The sequence below is a fragment of the Apus apus genome, chromosome 7 (assembly GCF_020740795.1).
Source record: "Apus apus isolate bApuApu2 chromosome 7, bApuApu2.pri.cur, whole genome shotgun sequence".
In the NCBI taxonomy this organism is placed as follows: domain Eukaryota; kingdom Metazoa; phylum Chordata; class Aves; order Apodiformes; family Apodidae; genus Apus; species Apus apus.
The window spans coordinates 7027195-7048047 of NC_067288.1; the positions used below are offsets into that span (position 1 = coordinate 7027195).

At 52.2% G+C, this 20853-nt stretch overlaps 1 protein-coding gene across 2 annotated transcripts in view; it reads left to right on the top strand.

Annotated features, from left to right (window-relative positions):
• NOS1AP (nitric oxide synthase 1 adaptor protein) overlaps positions 1-20623 on the top strand; it is a 39909-nt gene extending 19286 nt beyond the window's left edge. The window contains exons 3-10 of one of the 2 annotated variants that reach the window (XM_051625179.1): positions 11345-11437; positions 11786-11859; positions 12439-12547; positions 12696-12837; positions 14063-14226; positions 14751-14918; positions 16995-17160; positions 17744-20623. In XM_051625179.1, the coding sequence (XP_051481139.1) occupies positions 11345-11437; positions 11786-11859; positions 12439-12547; positions 12696-12837; positions 14063-14226; positions 14751-14918; positions 16995-17160; positions 17744-18147 (1320 nt within the window). In that variant the 3' untranslated portion in view covers positions 18148-20623. The remainder of the gene's footprint in view (positions 1-11344; positions 11438-11785; positions 11860-12438; positions 12548-12695; positions 12838-14062; positions 14227-14750; positions 14919-16994; positions 17161-17743) is intronic. The other variant, XM_051625180.1, reaches the window with a different exon arrangement.
• Positions 20624-20853: the final 230 nt, after the last annotated feature.

A 20853-nucleotide genomic window follows, 5' to 3' on the forward strand; every position in this document is an offset into this window, starting at 1 on the left:
AGAAAACAAGAGTAATTGGCCCAAAGCTGGTGGTGACTGTGGTTCGGGGTGCAGGTCCCCCTGAGCTTTCTGTGAAAAGAGATAGGTCTTTCTGTGGTTTGAATGGATCCAGCTTCAACTCCCAGCTAGTCAATCTTTTGCATTTGCCTGAAGGGAAAGAGCCTTTGATGTGAAGAAGTTCTCCCTGAGCCCCAGGTCTGAGCTGCAGACAAGTCCCCTCTGAGGGGGAAAAGCCTGCTCTTTGAATAAGCTGAGTATAAGGGGTTTGTTTTAACCTCTGGGAGTGCGGAGTCTGGGAAACCTGCCTCATGTTCTTGTAGCTTTTTTCTGAACTCTTCTCTATTGCTTCTTTGAAGTATATGATAAAGCAGAATGTGTTGTGTTGGGATGGATTATATTAGTAGTGATTTCAACAGTGCAATGTTTTGAGATAATATCACTTTCTGTTTTGCTGGATGTTGCCCTACTCATGTGGCCAGAACCACATTCTCTTCCTAGTGTCGTTTCTACTGGGATTACACCTTTTGATGTCTCCAGGGGATTTTTTTAGGATGCATTTATGCATCCTAAACAGCTTCTGTTCCTTTTTCCTTTGGGAGGCTGCTTGGCCAATGCCACATAAAATCAACCTGAAATGTGTTGATGCCAAGTTTCTGTACTCTTGACCTGGATAGCAAATATTCTTTTTCTTCCAGACCTGCAAAAAATTGAGCATTGCTGTGCTCTCCTTGCTGTGGAGTGTCCTGGGAGCACAGCGGCATCCTGTCATCTGTCTGTCTTCATTGTTTCATTTGGGGCTCCGCTGGTGAGGTGGATTTCAGCCACTTTATCTCATCTATGTGGTCACTTTAGATAATATTTGTGTCAAAATGCATGCGAAGAGGGAAACGGCGAGATAGTCTCTTAAGTTCCTTAGCCAGCCTAATAGCTTTGTGAAGTGCACTTTTAATTTCATTGAGATAGCTTAGGATCCCAACTTGTGTAGAATCAGTGCTGTGCTGAGTTTTACTGCAATCCTTTAGCTTGGTGTTAAGTGCTATATTGGCTGTTTTCTAACTCCACCTAAAATCTTCAGACTTTTATGAGCTTGGAATTTTTGCAAGGATCTGAGTCTGTGTAATTCCTTCTTAAACTCTCTGAAAGACATTATTTAGACTTGTTGTCTGTAACATGAAGAATGTAGTGAATGATTTTTAATACCTGCGTTAGTCATTGCTGAAAGAGGAACCATGAAACAAGCGTGATATTAATAATTTCCTCCTCCTCCAGTTACAACCCAGAAACGCTGTTGAGCACCAGGAGCATCTAACGAGCCTAACAGGGCTGGCCTGTTTCTGATGTGCTAAGTGTTTAATGCTGCTGCTCATTCATTCTTCATTAATCTTCTGAATTGCCTAATTGCTGATATAGATACAGTATTACCAGCTTGCCTTCCTTTAGTTTGCCACTGCTCTTCTGCTTGGTTATTCCTGTCAGCCTTCTCAACTACTCTTGCTCAAGCTTTTTATGCAACTGTGGGAGAGCAGCTCTTAGGTGAGTGGTAAAAAACATACCAAAATAAATCCTGTATTTCACAACCTGGGGAGTAGATCTGATCCTGAGCTGACACTTTGCTGAAGCGTTGCGTGGGGATGTTCTGATGGGGCCCCTCTCTTTGTCACCTGCCCTCAGGATGGGTTTGGGGTGACTCTGTGCTCTTCTGCAGTGCCAGCCCTGCCTCCAGCCCTCTCCATGCAGGTGGGAATGATCTCAGCTGCCTTGAGGCAGGGTCTGTGTGAGAAAGAAAGCATTTGGGGAGGAAAGTTCACCTTGAATACAAGATTTTTGTTTTCCTCCTGGGGTGGAGGAAGGTGCCTGGCTGGTGCCTGGTGGGCACTCCCTATGCTGCTCAGCACCCAGCACTTCCAGCGTCCCTTAGAGCATCAGCTCTTGCCTGTGCCAGAAAGAGGCAGGAGTTTAATTAGGGATGACCACAAATGGGCATGAGTAAACTGCTGCAAATGGCAATTCTTTTCTCTAAGCCGAGCTCGCTCCAGCACATGGGTTCAGACCCACTGTAGCCTGGATGGACAGAGGTGCTTTCTAGGGTCTTGGAGCTATAGCAGCCTTCCAGTACCTGAAGGAGCTACAGGAAAGCTGGAGAGGGACTTTTTACAAGGGCATGGAGTGACAGAACAAGAAATAACAGTTTCAAATTGAAAGAGGGTAAGTTTAGATGAGGTGTTATGAAGAAATTCTTTACTGTGAGGGTGGTGAGACACTGGGACAGGTTGCTCAAAGAAGTTGTGGAGTTGTTCAAGGAGAGACTGGATGGAGCTTTGAGCAACCTGGTCTAGTGGGAGGGGTCCCTGCCTGTGCAGGGGGGTTGGAACTAGATGATCTTTAAGGTCCTTTCCAACCCAAACCATTCTATGGTCTGTGCTTTTTTTTGTTCAAAGAGCAGTCACAAGGAGCTGTCACCAGACAGCTTGTGCATCCATTGCTCTTGCCTACATGGGTCAAACCAGTGCATATCTAATTAAAAATACCACAAATTCTGGTCAGATGTGGGATTTCCAAGGAATGTGCTTCTGCTTATTTTAGTGACAGGTGGAAATTATTAAAACATGTACAGCTCATCTCTCATCTTGTATCTCCAGGGCTGCAAGAAGCAGTGTGAGAGCAGTGCCTGCAGATGTGAGCAGAGCCCACTCCTTGTTTTCATTAGTGGAAGGGAGCAGCTCAAATCCTGGTTATTTTTGCAACAAGTTCAACCAGTATCCCATACACACCCACACACTGGTTACTTCACACACGCCATTCTTGGCCATCAGAGATGGCAGTGGTGAAGGCAGGTGGGAGCTTGCTGTCTCCCACGTGGGTCCAGCCTGTGTTGTTTTTCTGAAAGCCTGTGCTTGCTTTTCTGAAAGGGCTTCAGAGATATTTTCAAGGCTGGGAGCTGTCCTGTGGCACCATCCCCACCGACTTTCACACCTGGCTGAGAGGCACTGCTTTTCCCAGCCTTGGGAAAGTTCCTGCTTGGAGCCATCGCTGTGTGTGCCTGAGCCAGGGGAGAAATGAGATGGCTGTGCTGGGACGGGGTCCCTAGCTTTCCTTTATAAGCTCAGTATTAGTTAAGCCCCAGTGAAGTGAACAATAACATGTGCAGAAGGACCTGTTGGTGGCTTTGATGAGCTGCTGGGCAGGATGTTGCTGGAAAGCTCCTGCACCATGGCTGCATTGCTTTTGTGTGCAGTGCCACCCCGTAGGGCTGGGGCACAAGTGGCCTTGGGAGAGGGGATTTACAGTGATGTGTGTCATAACTCCTCAAAACCTCTGATTTTAAGGTTTCACAAAGAAAAAAAACAACAACAAAACACCACAAAAAAAAAAAAACCAACCCAAAAAACCAAACTGAAACAAATGAAAAGAAAACAACCAAACAAAACCAACCACCTGAAAACTGATACAGGGAAGTGTGGATCCCTTGAGGATTTTTTGTGAGGGAGGTAAATCATCTTGTACATGGAAATCTTCAAAAAAAGATGGGGTGAGATTAAGCTGTTACCTAGAGGAACTTTATCTGTTTAACCCTGTGATTGATAGGGATTCAATTTTTACTGGTTCCGATTTCTCTGAGATTCCTGTGAAACTGCATAGACTGAAGATGGTTTGTATGCGTGTCCCAGTTTGGCAGCTCAACTCCTGAAACTTGGAGGTGGTGAGAGGAGGTTGGAGGAGGTGGATTGAGGCAGCTATGTCATATCTGGTAGGAAATAGCAAACCGAGCAGAAGGAATTTATTGTGAGATATTCAATGTTATTGGAAAACATATTTGATGTGATAAATGGGTATACTGTGATCCAGGGACTCTCTTAAAGCAACAACCTTAACTCTGCTGCTCTCACAACAATGGGTATTTTTAGACTGATTCCCATTTATACCCATCAGTACTTGTGACCATCACAGACGGTTCCCAAAATTAAACCTGAAGTTGGATGGGAAAATAGACACTGACCTTGTCAGTATGAACCAAAAGCATCTCTTCTTTCAGATGAACGCTTGCATCTCAGAGCCGTATTTTTCCCATGTGTGCAAATGCAAACTCTGAGAAACTGTGGAAGAGTTTTAAAAGGCATCGCTAAGTCCGCAAACAAGCATCCAGTACTTAATGACTCCTCCCCTCCTTCCAGGTTGCAGTTGGCCTCTGGTTAAAGTGTAGCCACTGGCAAAACCACCAGCATTGGGATGCAGACAGGGCAAAATGCACCTGTGGACAGGTGTAGATGGGAAATTTAAGCATAAGGAGCAGCTCGAACCCAAGCTGGCAGGGTGGCAGCAATGTGTCCAGCCTGTTTGATCATGTGGTGCCAGCTGGTGGGACCCTTGGTCCTGCCTTGGAGCCCCCTGTGACTCCATGTCCTGCGATGTGAGCCGTCCTCCCTGTGGGCACGTGTGCTGCAGGCTGGTTTTGCTTCAGGTTTTGGCAGCAGGAAAGAGGAGTGCAAGCACAATGAGGGCACTGCAAAGATCCTCACACCTCCTGGCTGTCCTTGTCTCCATTTCCTGGCCCTAGGTGGTGCTGCTGGTACCCCAGGGTGGGCACTCACTGAGGTGTGGTGGGTGGACGTGCCGCGGCTGGACCCACCGCTGCCTGTGGGAATCGGAGAACAGCCGGTGCTTGCTGGAGATACAGTGGGATTGTGTGCCCGTGGCAAAGGGGAGTCCTTGAGAGACACAGGCAGCAGCACAGCCCTTTGGTAGAGCGGCTTAAGGCAGTCTTCTAAAAATGGGTTTTAGTCCATTTATTGCTGATCAGCTTAGTAGGTTAAGCAGTGTGCTCCCCTCCAGCAAGCCTGAGTCCCCTGTGGGCTTAAAGCGCAGCCCAGGAGCAGTGGACTGACTGTCAGATGTTTTGAAGCCTTGTTCAGAAATGCCTCTTGGATGAAACTGACCTCTCCCCTGGGACATATCCGGCTTTCCAGCTGCTTTATCCTCCAGCATCTGCCACTGCCTCGGTGGAGCTGGGGCAATGCACAAGGGAGAGGTGGGCTGGGGCAGGCTGGCAGGTGCCTTTCTGCTTTTGGGCAGGAACCCACAGCAAGGGCAGTGGGAGGGAGTGATGCCCCATGTCTGAGTACCCCCTGGCTGGCAGGACCCCTGGCTCTCTGCTGCCCTGTCCCTCTGATGGTCGGGTTCTCAAAACATTTGCTGCCCCCATTCCCAGTCATGTAGGAGACCATGCCCAGCTTCCTGCTGGACACCACCCCTCTGTTCTTAGGCCCGTGTGGCTGGGATGGTTAGGAATGCTCTTCTGTGAGTCTCCTGGCTGCGTTTCAAACTGTGCCAAAGCTGTATTTTAAATTGTTCCCTTTTCCTTTCCAGTGCTCTTTTCTTTCTGGCCATTGTTTAGAGAATACTGGCTGTATTATTTCATTTAGATGAAATGTTTAGGCTTCTCTTGGATGGTCAGCAATCCCTGCTGAAGCTCATCTGGGAAGCTTCTCTCTGTGCCTCTCTTCCTTGCCCACAGAAGCACACATGGGCTTGTGCTGCCCGTGTTTGAGATCTCAGGCTCATCCTGCAAAATCCTCATCCCCTGTGAGGTGCTGTTGTTTGCCCTCCCTCCCAATTTGCTGCTGTTAAGATCCCACAAGGTTTTCCAGGCCTCCCTCCTGCGGGTTATGCCTGATCTCCTGTTTTCTGAGCTTTACTTTCATCCCCTGTATTTTCAGCAGCAGAAATTATGAGGTATGTGGTTCCCCCCCAGTCACTAATTATTGGAGCCGTGGAGCCTGTGCTGATTGAACTGGAGCTCAGCTGTCAGTTTGTAATAAGTTAATTCTTCATCAAGAGAACAGTACCCAGAGTGCTGGGAAATCCTTCACTGGCCTGCCACGTCTCCCCACTTCCATTAGCCTGAGCTGACCTTGGGTTAAAGTCTAACTCCAAAGGTATTTGTTGGCTGCTGTGTTGGCCAGCTGCAGGGAGGAGCTGCTGTGGGTGCTGGGGGAGGTGGGCACTGGACCCCTCCTGCTGTTCCCTTCCCATGACTTGGGGGGCTGCAGGAGCTGTGGCAGAGCTGAATAGGCTCAGGCTGCTCACCTCGCAGGGACCTGACCAGCCAGCCCTCCAGCAGAGGTGGCTCTGTGGGACCTGGCTTTGCTCAGTTTCATTTGCTTTCTGTATAACCACAACGAAACACAATTTTCTGGCAAAAAAAAAAATACAGCCCCTTTTATGCTTTTTCTTACAGCAAATTTTTCCTCTTGCCTCCTGAGCTAGCAGAGTAGCAGTGAGTTTTATGAACATTGTTTTTTCCCTATTAACTGAATTCTCAGACTGGTTTTCTTTCCCCAGTACAAGCTTGTAAACTAATTTTTTAAATTTTTATTTATTTCTTTTTTTGAGGAAGTGGATAGAGGATGGAAGGAGACTGGGATAGCTCGATGCTTTTAGGGGAAGTTCTATTAAAAAATTTCCCATTTATTTATATTTTACTAGCACAATCTGACCGTATAGCATTCCTGGTACCTTTCCTAACTGATGGACAGTGCTAGTGGGTAGGCTTCAATCTACATGTGCTGCAGCTTAGATGGGCTATAATGAAATGAGGGCATTTTTATTCAGATTAACTTTTGTCAGATGCTTGTGAATGCAAGGGAATGATGAATATAGACAGACACCATCTCCCTGATCTGCCTAACCTAGCATGTGCAGTGGGTGGTTACAAGTTTTCTTACACTTTTACCGTGTAAAAACAGTGTGACAGGGAGGTTTACCATGTTTCTACTGATGATGAGTTTTCCCTGCTTTTCACACATACCCATGGCACTCGGATCCATAGATAATTTTACTCTAAGCTGACAAAGTTGCAAGTGCTCTCTATTAAGCAACATATGTTACTCTGTTCTCCAGAAAGGGCAATTTTAATACTCTGGCAGTAGGAATGTGTTGCACAATGATGCATACACCAGCTGGCATTAGTTTCCATCTAAAGTTATTTAAATAGTGAGCTCTGCATAGAAGGCAGATGTTGGAAATAGATTCCCACTAACCTCAGGTCAATGGAAAGGCTCTTGTACTCTGACAAAATAGATGTTTCTTTTCTGATTGAGAGGATGAACATGTTTTTTTCATGGGTAGTGTAAAGCTAAGGGATAATCTTTATTCACTAATTAGCTGGTTGGAATTTACAAGTGTTCCAATACTTCTTTTTAATTAGTAAGACCATTTTTTTTTCTTGAATATTTTTAAACTTGGGCATATCTGAAATGTCCGTTTTCAATCTTTGCTAAAAATGTTAGTAGAGTGTGTAGAAGCTTCAGTTGGAGACTGACTGGAGCTCTGCAAGTCCAGGAGCAGGCAGTTTTATCTGCTGTTTCCATTTTTCTGTGCATTTCCCTGAAATTATGTCTTATCTTCTGAGACTGGCATATTGCTCTAGCCAGTAACTAATAGAATTAACCCAAACTTAGTGTTATTACAGAGATTAAAAGATTCAGAATCATGCCCAAGATGGGCTAAAAAGATGGGTTGGAGGCCAAGAAAGACCAAGAAAAGCTCTTTTGATTATTATGCCATTTAGGCAGTTATAAGAAACATGCAGGTTTTCTTCTCCTCTGGGTCACCTGGTTTCCACAGGTTTTGGATGCAGCAGCAATTGCTGTGGAGATGGTCTCAGAGTCCCTTTGGTAGCATTTGCCACCCCACCATCACCTCTGCTTTCCTCCCAGCAATTGAAAAAGCTGAAACTCGAATTCTTTGCCTCTGTCTCAAGCTTTTTTCTCTCTGTTTGACAGTAAAGGAAGGATGTTGACAAGTGTGGGCAGAGCTGGCAGACCTCTGTGCCCAGGACTGACAGAGCTGTGGTCACTAATAGCTCCAAGCCCAGGAGGTCCCATTGACCATATGGAGAGAGGTTTCCTATTGACCCACAAGTGAACAGGCTTTCAGGGCAAGTGTTAGTCCGGGCAGGTCCTGTCAGTGTGCAGCACATCAGTGGGACCTTCTGAGATGTCCAACAGTCTTTAGGAACAAAAAGCCATGCTGGCATCTGTAGTCAGCTAATGGAAAGGATTGGCCATTGCTTGGGAGAGGTCCAGGGAGGCAGTGTAGGGCCACCTTCTCCCACCTGGGGCTGGGGAGAGCCAGAGTCTCTCTCACGCAGGGTGCCCAGGACTGTGCCTGGGCTGGTGCCACCGCTGGTGACAAGGGCTCGTGGTGAGACATGCCACCCTCCTGCTGCAGCAGTGAGCAGCATCCTGGCACAGCAGGGCTGTGAGGGAGCTGTGCTGCCCACGAGAGGCACAGAGGGGGGCTGGGGCTTTGCTGCTGGTTTGAGCTGCTGCACCATGAGCCTGGGAGGCTGAGCACAGACTGGGCTCTGTGCAGTTTTGGGCTCAGCTCTTGCACTCTCTGTGGCTCAAATCTCACTCAAAGGAGCTGTGTAAACCTGATGCCTCCTCTGACCTTGGCCAGAGCTGCTGCTTGGGGTGAAACCCCTCTGGTTTGCTAAATTAGCCTTGTGAATAAGGCAGAGCAAATTGCACGCTGTGGCTGTAGGCAGAGTTGAAGCAGCACACGAAGGGTGTTGATGGCCCTGCTGGGCTCTGCAGAGCAATATGTGCTCCCTTTTGGTTTGCTTTGCTGCCCCTCTCTTCCCAGTGCTTTTTCTCCCTTCTGGCACCTATTTACCCAAACTCGGATTTGAAAGCCCCCCAAAATCAGCAACACCTCTCCTCACCTGTGGACTCTGTGTCCCTGCCCCACGCAGCTCAGGGATGTGAGAGGAAGCTGGGCTGAATTGCTCTTTTATTAAATCCTTTTATTGAATCCTTCCTTGGTTATTTGTTATTAAATTATGGTTAGTGTTTCACTAGAGACCCAGTGGGCATGAGTTCATTAGCATTTTATTGACTGGAGCTGGGCTTTGTTGCATGGGAGATGTATCCCGAAGAGCATCCACACTGGGTGTGATTGAACTAATGAGCTCTGGTTGGGACAGAGTGTGCAATAGCTCTCTAAGCACATGGCTCCAGCTTGCAAAGGAGCTTGGCTTTCCCCTTGGCATTGGGATAAAGGCCTGGATTTGTGCAGAAAAGTTATTAACAAATCTGGCTGGTAGGCCCTCCTGAGAGTTTGACTTCTTTGCTCCTGTCACTTGTTGCTGGAGTTTTGCCAGCAACAAGGAGACTTGGGCTTCAGGGGGGCAAAGGCAAAGCAGCTTCCCCCATGGCACTCCCCTCAGCGAGCCTGGGCAGAATCCCTTGCCTGCTGCCAGGGATTGTGGAAGCCTCTCGAAGGAGCTCTGCATTGATTCTGTCCCTGGAACATATGCTGGGGCTAAGTAACATCTTTGCTGAAGTGTTCTGGCCTGTCTGCATTGCTGTCCTGGGGCTGTTACTCACTCAAAAAACAGGCTAAAAATAGTCTCTCTAACTCTGAGGTATTTTTTAGGGTTGCTGTATTTTCCAAGCCCATATTAATTAGCACTTGGGAGGGCCCAGAACAGAAACCCCAGGGCTCCAGCAGCTCAGAAAGGCAACTTGATGATTATAACCATTGATTGTTAGGACCAAGAAATCAGGCTGCGGCTCCATGAGGTGCTGTGCAGTCACTCTGGGCACTGCTGAGAGCATCCAGTTCAGCCTGTGGCTCCTGGAAAAAATTGCATGCAGAGCTTCAGATGGTGCTTGGTTAATTACTCCAAGGTAGCTGTGCTGGATCTCGCTTTTTCAGGGCTAAATCAAGGTATTTCCTTAGCTTTAGGTACCAGACACACTGCTGTGATCTCGGTACTGGTCTGGTGTTTTAGCAAGACACAGAGATGGGGCTCTTGGATGCAGTTTCACCTCTGCTTGTAATAACAGGGAAGGGAAAGGTGAGAGATGAGACTTGGAAACCCACCCTGATGGTCTCTTTGGTGAGGGCCTCCAGTGAGACCCTTCTCCATGTCGAGTAAGCCCTGCAAGCAACATATAGGTATATGCTGGGGATTTTGAGTCTGGCTACAGCCGTGGTGGGAGACTAAGCTCTGCTTTCTGCAGCCCATCACCATGGCTTCAGCCCCAGAGCAGGGGGGTTTGCACAGCTCGACGGGTGTGTGCATTGGGGAGGGCAGAGCTGCATTCCCCCTCCCCCTGTTTTCCGAGTCGCCTCTATCTTCCCTCCCATCCCCATCGGCGACTTTAAAATGGCTTTGAGGAATTGTATTTCCAGGTCTTTTATCATTCGATCGCAGGTCAGGGCCAGCAGCTTTTCCTGCCTGCTGGCTCTGGCTGCCAAAGTTAATAGATCATGCAGAGCTGGAAATGTCACCGGGAGGCTCAGTGCAGGCAGGGCTCTGCGTCGGGGCGCCTGCCCTGTGCTCCCTCTGCAGAGAGACTGGCGGAATAACGAGAGGGTTCATTACGTTCCTCTCTTCCTCAGACATGGGAGGTGCGGGATGTGGGGCTCTGCTGCTGCTGGGTGGGTGCAGAGGGTCTGTCCCTAGGGCTGTGCACAGTGCCCTGCCTGTGGGGCCAGCACACCGGGGTACATGATGTGGGTACACACTTATGGTAGACTGGTTGTGGGACTCCCCAAAAGTCCCAGAGTGGGGGGGTTGCTCAGCCTAAAGGGCTTGTCTAGACTGTTCCCTTGCCAGTCCCCTCCCTGCTTGCAAGACCCCAAATGCAAAAGTGGCTGAATTTTAGAAATCTCATCCTCTCCCTGTGTCTGGGCCAGAGCTTTGTGTTTAGTCACTGATATTTGGAAGTTCCTGCTGGGTTTTTTTTTCCTGTCCAGTGACTTCTAATCGTAGTGGGTAATTGCATTATCTCATGTCCCCTGGAGAGGTTCACAAAGTCCTCAGCAATTGTGTTCAGTTTTATACTAAGCCCCTAAAAAACCCCCACTTGAAATGAGGTTTCTCATACCAGAGCTCAGCAATGGCCTCCAGCCAGTGGGGCAAGCCTGGCCAGGCTGCAGAGTCCCAGGGGCTGGCAGGGCTGGGGAGGTGGCTGTGCCTCTCAGGGGAGGTGCAGCTCTTTACAGGGACAGAACGGGCACCTTTGAAACACAAGTTAAAATTCCCAGCAGCATCCTGGACTGAGCAAAGCATTATCCCCATCCAGGGACCGGATTGCTTTGCAGTGTGCTCCTCTGGATGCTGGACATGGGGATGCTGTGGGGCAGAAAGGTCCCCTGTCCTAGCAGGGCTGCACAGGCTGATGTGGGCATGTTGCTTGTGTTTGGGTGGGCTTGTGGTACTGGAGGAGATCTTTCCTTGCCCTTCTTGCCCCTTCCCATCAGATCATTTTCAGCTGTCCCTGGGGCTTTCCTGGCAAAAGCTAATTCTGGTGTTTTCCTCTGTCCCCTGCAGTATGAGTTTAAAGCCAAGAACATCAAGAAGAAAAAAGTCAGTCTCATTGTGTCAGTGGATGGTGTGAAGGTCATTCTGAAGAAGAAGAAGAAGGTAGGCACCCCCGGTCCCTGTGGCAGTGGTGCCTTGGCATCAGGGTCACTCTTCTTATGATGCAAGGATCTTACAGGGTCCGTGAATATCAGTTCTGAGAGAGGGTGGGAGAGGCTGGGATCAGCCATGGATGAGCCTTGCTCCTGTGGGATGGCAGAGCCAGTTCTGCAGCAGGTGTAGAAGGGGCTCCCTCAGTGGGAGGCCGACCCCAGCAGGATCCAGCCCTTGGCAAAGGGTTTGCAGAGGAGCAGCAGCAGAGCTTGTAACAAGTGCTTCCCAGGTCTGTCCCTGGACCATGTCTGCCCTGTTCTTGAGCTCAAGGGCAGCATCTGACGTACTCATTTTCAGTTTCTTTTGTTGCAGAAAAAAGAATGGGCCTGGGATGAGAACAAAATGCTCATCATGCACGATCCCATTTACAGGTAAGGCTTGTGTGGCTCTGCTGTGCCACTTACCCTGTGCCACACTGGCACTCTGCTGGGGACTGACCAAAGAGAGCCACCCTGACCCCGTGGAGGGCAGCTCCCCTCGCTTGCTGTGCCCTCCAGAATTCCCCAGCACTTTTCCTCCATCTCACTAGCTAAAGCTAAGAGCATGGGGGGGTCTGTGTCCAAAGCTGAAGAGGAGTGAGGAAGGGCCCCAGCCATGCTGGGCAGGGGCTGGTGTGCTGGCTGAGGCAGGCACCTGAGCAGGGAGGCTGGCACTCCAACCAGGCAAGGCAGAGAAGGCAGGTTTGCTCTCCTGTCCCTGGAGGGCTGAGCAGAGAAAGCCCTGATCTGCCTTCACAAAATATTTGCTGCTGCTGAGTCAGCAGGCTAATTTTCCCAGCCGAGACAAAATCACTGCCAAAAAAATTTCTGATGGGCTTTAGCAGGGATGTGCTGCAGAGACTGGGTGTCTGCCAGCACCCTGTGCCCTGGGAAGTGCTGGATGTGGCCTTGGCAGTCTCCAGGGCATGTGGGTAATATGTAGATATTGTCCTCTCCTTGCTGTCCTTGCAGAATATTCTACGTGTCGCACGATTCCCAGGACCTAAAGATCTTCAGCTATATTGCCAGGGATGGGTCTAGCAACATCTTCAGGTGCAACGTCTTCAAATCCAAGAAGAAGGTAAAGGTCTTGGGATGCTCATCCTGCAGCTGGGGGGGGGTCTCAGAGGGGCAGCTGGGGCAGAGCCCCCCGAGAGCTGTGCCAGGCTGGGGAGAGCAGCAGGCTGGGGCAGCTGGGGTTGAGCTGCTCCTCTCCTCACCCACCGCAGAGCCAAGCCATGCGCATCGTCCGGACGGTGGGGCAGGCGTTCGAGGTCTGTCACAAGCTGAGCCTGCAGCACACCCAGCAGAACGCGGACGGGCAGGAGGACGGGGACAGCGAGAGGAATGGGGACGACCTGGATGTCCCAGGTACGCTGCAAGGTTTGGAGTTTGGGGTCCTGGAGCCTGGCAGGGTCAACATCTTCCCACGCTGCTCCTTGCTGGCTGACACCTGCGGGGAATGGGTTGGCACAGCAGTCTGGCCGGCGGCGCCTCGGGCTCAAGCTGGGATCTTGCCCAGCAAGGAGCCTTCGCTAGGTGTTAGCCATCATCCTCACAGACATCCCCCTTGCTGGGAGCCCATTAGCAGTGCCCGGGGCTCTGCTGGGTGCCTAAATACTCTCCATGCTTGGCTGCACACACTGCAAATATTTCCTGGCTGCTTCCACAGATGAAGCCCTAAGCACTGACCTTCCTCGTGTGGGGCTGGGGCTGGCTCTGCCATGGACCCAGCTCATGCTCTGCTGGCACCTCTGTAGTTTCCTGTGTGTATTAAGCCATGCTTGGGATCTTGCACCAAGCTCCTAGGGCTACAGGCAGCATGTGGACCCCCCCTTCCATCTCAGCCCTGTGCGGAGAGGGTGTAGGGATGCTCCTGGCTGGGGGTTGCTGGTCCATCCCATCACCCTGGGCTCTGTGGGGCCCTAGGGAACTACTATGCTCCTCAGTGGAGGGGAGATAGATGTTTGGCAAGAGGCTGGTCACACTGCTCTAATGCCCATCAGGAGGCTGTTGAGTCCTGCTGCCCATCCATGTGTAGGCTGCAGCTCCATGTTGGGTGCTAGATCCTCCTCATCCCATCAGGAGCAGCCTGAGCTGTGCCATGGTTTCCTGCCTGCCTCTGGAACCAGTGCTGTCGTGATGACCTAATCATTGGACTGTCCTGGACTGGTCATTGTTTGTTTTTCCTCTACACAATGTCCTGGCCATGATATGCAGTTCCCTGGGGGTTTCTGAACATTTGTTTTGTTGTTTCCCCGCCCCCCTGCCGCCCCATAATCTCTTGTTTACCTTTCTTTAGCTTTCTCTGTGTTTTCTGCTTTTGATTCTCCCCCATCAGGGGTTTGGGCTGCTGTTCCCCATGTTTGACATGCTGGGGCTGGGTGTGTTTTTTTTTGGCCAGAAGCCCCATCCTGGGCAGCAGCGGGAAGTGCAGCCGGGTTGCTCTGTACCTGCTTTTCCCCTGGAGCTGGAGGGTGGGGTGGCACTGGGGTGGTGGGGGGACGGGTGGGCATCACTCCCCGCACCCTGGGTACGTGGTAGCGAGCTCCTCGCTCCAAGTGGGCTGTGCTGTGCTCTGCCCCTGCTCCTGCAGCCTGTCGCCTCGCCGGTGCGGAGAGGGCGGCCGCCTCGGCCGAGGAGACGGACATCGATGCGGTGGAGCTGCCGCTGCCCGGAGCCGACATCCTGGACTTCAGCCGCGGCGTCACCGACCTGGACGCCGTGGACAAGCAGGAAAGTGCTTATGCTGATGCCAAGGTGGGTGGCTCCCTGCCCTCTGCACTCAGGGCACGGCTGTGGCTCCCGTGGCTCCGATCTGCATCGCGGGGGCCCAGGGATCGGGAGGGATTGTGCAGCGTTCCCAGGCTCCTGGATCAAAGCTGTCTGCTGCCACGGGGCTGCCCTTTGGCTCAGGGCCCAGGGTGATCCCGGAGAGAGCTGTACTGAGGCTCAGCTCTGTGCGTCCACATGGAAAAGTGTCTGGGGCAGAGCTGATAGGGATTTTTTTCCACGCACACACACAAAAATAATAAAAAATATTTTGGTACAGTGGAAATTCCCATGAGAGGCATCAGCCTCAGTATTTGGGCTTTTGTCAAAACTGAGAAAATACTGTTTTCAAAGTTTTTCAGCATCCCCAGCAAAGTGTATGTTTGCCTGGAATGCAGCAACTTCTTTCCTGGGTGTTTTGGGGGGCTGCTCTGTCCTGCAGCCCACGTATGCCTAGGGGCTCTGCATGGGCAAGGGCACAAGATCACACTTCCAACCTTGGTATTTTGCAGGGCTGCCTCCACCCTGAAGACATCTTGACAGCTTCGCCCAAGATGCTGCTGCCCTCGTCCACCCAGCTGCCAAACCTGGGAACACCCCTTTCTGCCCACCACCAAATGCAGCTTCTCCAGCAGCTCCTGCAGCAGCAGCAGCAGCAGACACAAGTGGCTGTGGCCCAGGTTCTTCCTTCTGTTCTTTCCTGGGGTGGTGGCAGAGCTGGGGTGCACTCCTGAGCCCCTCAGTGCCAGAGCATCTCCTGTCTGGAGAGGGGCAGGCATGAGTGGGGACCCGACCTGAGCCAGGGGGTACCCCAGCAGTGGGACATGGGAGCAGGCCAGGCAGTGTCCTGTCTCCTGCAGCAAAGCCTGCTCTGTTGTGCTTTCCCAGGCTGGCTCGTGGTGTCCTTGCTCCCAGCAATGGCTCCGTCAAGTCCAGATGGGTTAGCATTAGGTCTGCATGCCACCAGCTTTCCTCAGTCTGTTGGTCCCTGTGTTCTTGCAAATGCCCAGCCTTAGCATTAAACTCTGCCCACTTGGTCTCCATGCAGGAATTTCTCATTTAAGCAGTTCTGGCCACTTTATCCAACTCATTACTGTAGCTTTATTTCTTCCCTGCCCTTCCCAGCACTCTCTGCAATTGCTTGACTTCCTTCCTGGCCTGAATGATGGGCTTCAGCAGCCTTTCTGTGCTTTCCCATGGCCACCTTCTTCATGTGTCAGAAAGTCAGTATTGGTCCCTCTGGCTGTACTGCTGCCCCAAGAGCCTGCGTGCCTTCTGTCTTCATGGGCTTGGGAAGATGCTTTTCCCTCTGGAAGTGGGACCTGCATCCTTAGGGGATGCTTTACGTCTGCTCAAGCATAGTGCTGCTACAGGCAAAGCTTTGCCAGGCAAAGCGGAGTCCCTCTGTGGTAGGGACTGCTCAGCTGCAGTAGTTCCCAGTCTGTGTACCTGCAGAGCCTTGCAGCTGCCATTTATTTTTATTCTTTCTTCCAGATAAAATAAAAAGTACCTGAAATGGTGTAATGCCATTTCTTGGCTGTCTTGTGGGATGGCAGCCAGTGGGCTCATCCCCATCTCCCCAAGGGCTGACACTCTGCCCTGGACCTCTGCCCACCTCAGGGTGGTTTTTGTCTCTTAGCTGCTCTCTAATCCCTTCAGCATGCACCATGGTGATTCTGTATCATTGTACTTTATTAATGAAAAAGTTGGGCCCTATCATTTCAAATGCCTTTCAGATGACTGAATGCATTACATCAGCACCTCAGTCAATGGCACTTGTTGTCTTCTCTCAAAAGTACCCAGTCAGTTTGTCTCTGAACACATGGTGATGGGCACAGGCTTAATCCTTTACTAACAAAGCCAGGAGATCGAGTGTGTTGACCAGGATCTGTGCTTGGTCTATAGCTACAGGGACCACCCAGAGTACACTCTTGGGGCTCTCCTTGCTAAAGTTCAGAGCAGAGAGCTGCCCCCAGGCAAGTGCTTCTGGCTGGTCTTTGCCCAGCAGCATCACCCTTCCTGCTGATGTAGATGCTCGTGTATGAGTAGTTACACCAAAATCAATGGATTTCTTGCCCATGGACTCCCACCAATTAACATCCAGGCATCGCTTCCCCAGGCCAGAACGAGCAGTCAGCTTGTGTCCCCAGAGCCGCCTCGGTAGCACTCTGCCATCTGTGTTGCTCCAGGCATGTCGTGCCTGTCACAGCTGGAGCTGCCTGGAGCTCTGGGGCAGCTCTGATGCTCCCACCCCTCATACTGACAGACACTGCTGGCAGGATCCTGCCTTGTGCAAAACACTGTTGTTGGGAAACCTGCCTGGAAAGACAGCTCGGCCAGGGCCGGCTCATGGTGCGTGGCTGCACCCTTGGACACCCACAGCACCATCACAGCACCATCCAGTTGCTCAAGTGTGTCTTCTCTTCCACATCCATCTGGCTGCCTCCTGGTCTGCCCTTTCCTCATGCATTTGTGGCACACATATGTGACATATGGTTTAGTCTGGGCTGGGACTTCTCCATCAGAGACCAGGGGACCAAGCACTGGATTTGCTGAGGGTGCCCTGGTTTGACACTGCCACCAGCCCCTACTGTCCTCATCACATCTGTGGGCACCTGCAAGGAATGGCTTCTTCATCATGTCACTTGGTGGGATGCTGGTGAGCTGTGGTTGAGAAGCAGGGATAGTTGGAGTCAAAACTCTTAGCCCTTGAGCAGCATGTCCTATGGACTCACCCACTCTCTCCTGTCACACAGGTCCACTTGCTGAAGGACCAGCTGGCCGCGGAGGCAGCAGCACGGCTGGAGGCCCAAGCTCGTGTGCACCAGCTGCTGCTCCAGAACAAAGACTTGCTACAGCACATCTCGCTCCTGGTCAAACAGGTGCAAGAGCTGGAGCTGAAGTTGGCAGGGAACACCAACAGTAAGCACTCCTGCCCCGTCCTCTCCCCATGCAGCTGGCTGGGTCTGTGGAGTTCATGTGTGGGGGTGTTTCTTGTGAGGTTTTTGTGCATTTCCAGTGGTTTTGTGTAGGGGAATGAATATTAGTGCCCTTCTGGCCTGGCCTGTGTGTGTGCAGCAGCATTCCTGCAAGCAGCGTGGGAGATGGCATGGGCAGGGCTCTATGGACCATCAGTCTCATACGTCCATCAGCTGTATGTTCACTTTCCCCAAAGGCTGCATGGTCTAGGCCAGCTCCTTACCTGCACAAGAGCCCCTCCTTGGCCTTCCTCTCTAGTAGACGTGACCATCAGCTTCCCAGAGGAGCTGGCCTGTGAGACAGTTGTTGTTTTTTTATCCTGCAAAACTGGCACTTTGCTGGCCAGCAGCAACTCCTGACACCAGAGGCATTGAGTGATCCCCTCTAAAAGGTGTTGGTGGGAGCAGGTTGACAACCAAATGGCTGTCCTCCTCTGGCCAGTCTGCAGCCAGCTGTGGTGGCTGCGGGATGCCCAGGGAAGCCGTCGTGGCACTGTCTGCCTCTCAGCCATGCCCTTCTCTTGCAGCAGGCTCCCAGGACAGTCTGCTGGAGATCACCTACCGCTCCAACATCCTCCCCGTCCTCTGCGACCCGACCACTCCGCAGCCCGAGGACACCCACCCGCCACCGCTGGGCCCCAGCTCGGGCTTTCCCAGCACCCTGGGCAGCCCCATAGGTAGGAACGACTGTCTGGTGAAGCTGGAGTGCTACCGCTTTCTGCCAGACTCAGGGCCGCCTGCCCCGGAGCCGGCGCTGGGCAGCCTGGAGCTCATCAAGTTCCGCGAGTCGGGCATCGCCTCTGAGTACGAGTCCAACACGGACGAGAGCGAGGAGCGTGACTCCTGGTCCCAGGAGGAACCACCACGCCTGCTCCACGTCCAGTCCAGGCAGGACCTGGGTGACAGCCTGGAGGATGAGATCGCGGTGTAGGGGTGGGCAGGAGGTGGTGCAGAGCAGCCAGGACCTGCTGGAGCTGGGGCAGGCCCTGGCCAGAGCCCCCTGGCCCTGGCAGGGATGGGACAACCCAGAGGGACAGGGGGTGGAAGGGGGGGCACAAGGCTTCCAGCACATGGTCAGGAGGTGTGCAGAGGTGAGGACAACGCCATGCCAAGAGGATGTGCTGGGCATGCCCTGCTCCAGCATGCATGGGCTTGTGTGCTGAGCTGGAGTGTCCCCACTTCACGTTGGGTGGTGAGCTGGCAGCTGCTTGTGTGAGACACTGTCCCCCTGCGAGCTGCTCTTGGAGGTCAGGCACAGGCAAGGGACTCCCTGCCACATCAGCCACTGCTGCTGGTGCTGCTGGAGCCGTCCAGCAGGTGGAGGTTTCTGCTGGGGGAATGAGAGAGCAGGGACAGGGCAGTGAGTGAGGAGGAGAGCGACTGTGGAGCCAGCATGGGGTGATGGGCAGCAACAGAGCTGCTGGCCGGGGTCTGGCTCCCTGCGTGGTGGAGGGGGTGGGAGGTGAGGCCAGGGCCATGCTAGTGGGGTGGTTGGGCATGGGTGTGCCAGTGAGGCAGTGGGGATGAGCCTGGGAAGGAGCTGAAGGGGTGAGGCGAGGTCACGCAGGGTGGCTGGGTGCAGGCAGCTCCTGGCAGAGGGCTGGTGTGTGGGGCACTTGCAGGGCAGGGTTTGTCCCTGCCTGAGGCAGGTGGAGGGTGTGCAGGCACTGCACACTCCTCTCCCAGGCTTTGGAGCAGAGAGGAGGGTACGGCTCGACAAGGAGCAGGGAGCCAGGGCATGCAGCATGGGGCTGTGGGATGTCCTTCCCTCATTGCCCAGTGCTTGGGCTCCTCTGCAGGTTTCAAAGTCTTTCTGGTGCTCTTAAGTCATGTTCTGAATCACTTTCCTGCACCCACCAGCAGCACAAACTCCCTGCATTGCTTTATAGACCAACTGTCCTGTTTCCAAGCAGTTGCTTGTCCCCAGACCAGGGCAGGGGGATGCAGTGCTGGCATCAGCCATGTGCAGGGATGGTCATGCTTGCCACCCCTGGATGGGGAGTGAACTGCTGATGTCTACAGGTGGGCTCCTTCACATCTGTTTTGCAACCAGCAGAAAAGTGAATTTACAATGTCAGGATCCCCCACTGGACCCTGACTTGCCTGTGGCTAATGCATCCGTGGGATCCAGAACTTGTCTGTTTTGTACAAGCACATGTGTCAGCTGCCTGTTGCAGCCTCTAAGAGGCTACAGCTGAAAGGGTGTGTGCCAGAGTCCTGAAGTCTGCCCTGCTCCTTGTGGAAACACTTGAGGTGAGGACTGACACAGTTGTCTTCCTCCCCATCCACCCTCCTATCCTGCTTCTGCTTTGTTTTGTTGCTTCCCTCTGCTTTTGCTTTCACCAGCTCTGTCTCTGCTAGATCTGCCTGCAACTAACACCAAGCTGAGCATCTCCCAGGCACAAGCTGTTGCTGTCCTCCAGGACTTAGCCCTGCTGCTGAGGAAGGTCCATCACTTCTTTCTGCCCCAGTCTCCTTGGGATTGAGGGCTGCTGAGGAGTGAGGTGTGGGTGAGAGCCCCAGTGCCAGTATGAGCTGTGCTATTCACCCTCCGCCCTGGGAGAAGGCTGGGTGCTGTGAGGACCTAGACTGTCCTAGTGGAAAGCAAAGCCATGTTTCAGTGTCCATAGTAGTATCCAGGTGTCCAGGGAAGCCCCTGAATGAGGCACAGAGAGGGCAGAGAGCAAGCGCTGGTTGGTACCTGGGTGCTCCTGTCCTCTGGCCACCAATACTTCTGTATGCCCTTTCCTGCACAGCTACGTGCCATACCCTCTGCTGGGGACCTCAACATCCCACTGCCAGCTTGCAGTGGTTGGAGGTGGAAGCATGGGGTGAGAGGCTGGTTCCACCAGGAGGGTGAGGTGGGGATGGCAGCATGCACAGGATGTGATGCAGGCAGGGTAGGGATGTGTGGGTGAGCTCGGAGAGGGATTTCCATGTGGGCTGAGCCATCTCCCCAGGCACCCTCCTGCCCATCCCTGCTGCACACACACAGCCCAGGCAGTGCCCTGTGAGGAGCTGTCAGGACCAGCTGTGTGCTCAGGCCTCTGCCTGGCACTCTACCCACAGTGGATGGTGGCAGGTGCCCCACGGGCTGAGGGGACACTGCCAGAGCCGGGTGGGACCCTGCCAGTGTCCTGCTGCACTGCAGGTGTACATGTGTAAATGATCCTCCTCCTAACTCAGCGCTGCCTCCAAGATGCCTCTCTAGCCTCTCACTTTTGTTATGGACCTTGACTGGAGATTTATAGCTATATTTTTTGTCCTTTCTTTTCCTAAAACTGTCATGTTACTAACTGTTGACTCGATCTATCTGGGAAACCAGTCTGTCAATGTAAGTGCACTTAACCCTTGGGTGTTGTCATTAGTTGACTGGCTTTTGCTAAATAAATCTTTCTATTTCTCAAGGCTTTCTGTTGTCTTTTCCTTCTCACTGACTCTCTCTCTCTGTATTTCTCTCCCCCTCGACGAGGAGCCAGCACTGCTGGTGGCATCCCTTGGCCTTGTACAGACCCCCTCCAACCTAAGCATCCTCCCCAGCAGGACCCTTGCTTGTGGTCCCAGCCATGGGCTGCCCATGAGAGCGGGGTGCCCAAATGTTGCTGGAGGGGGGGAGAAGGTTCATCCTTCCCCTTCA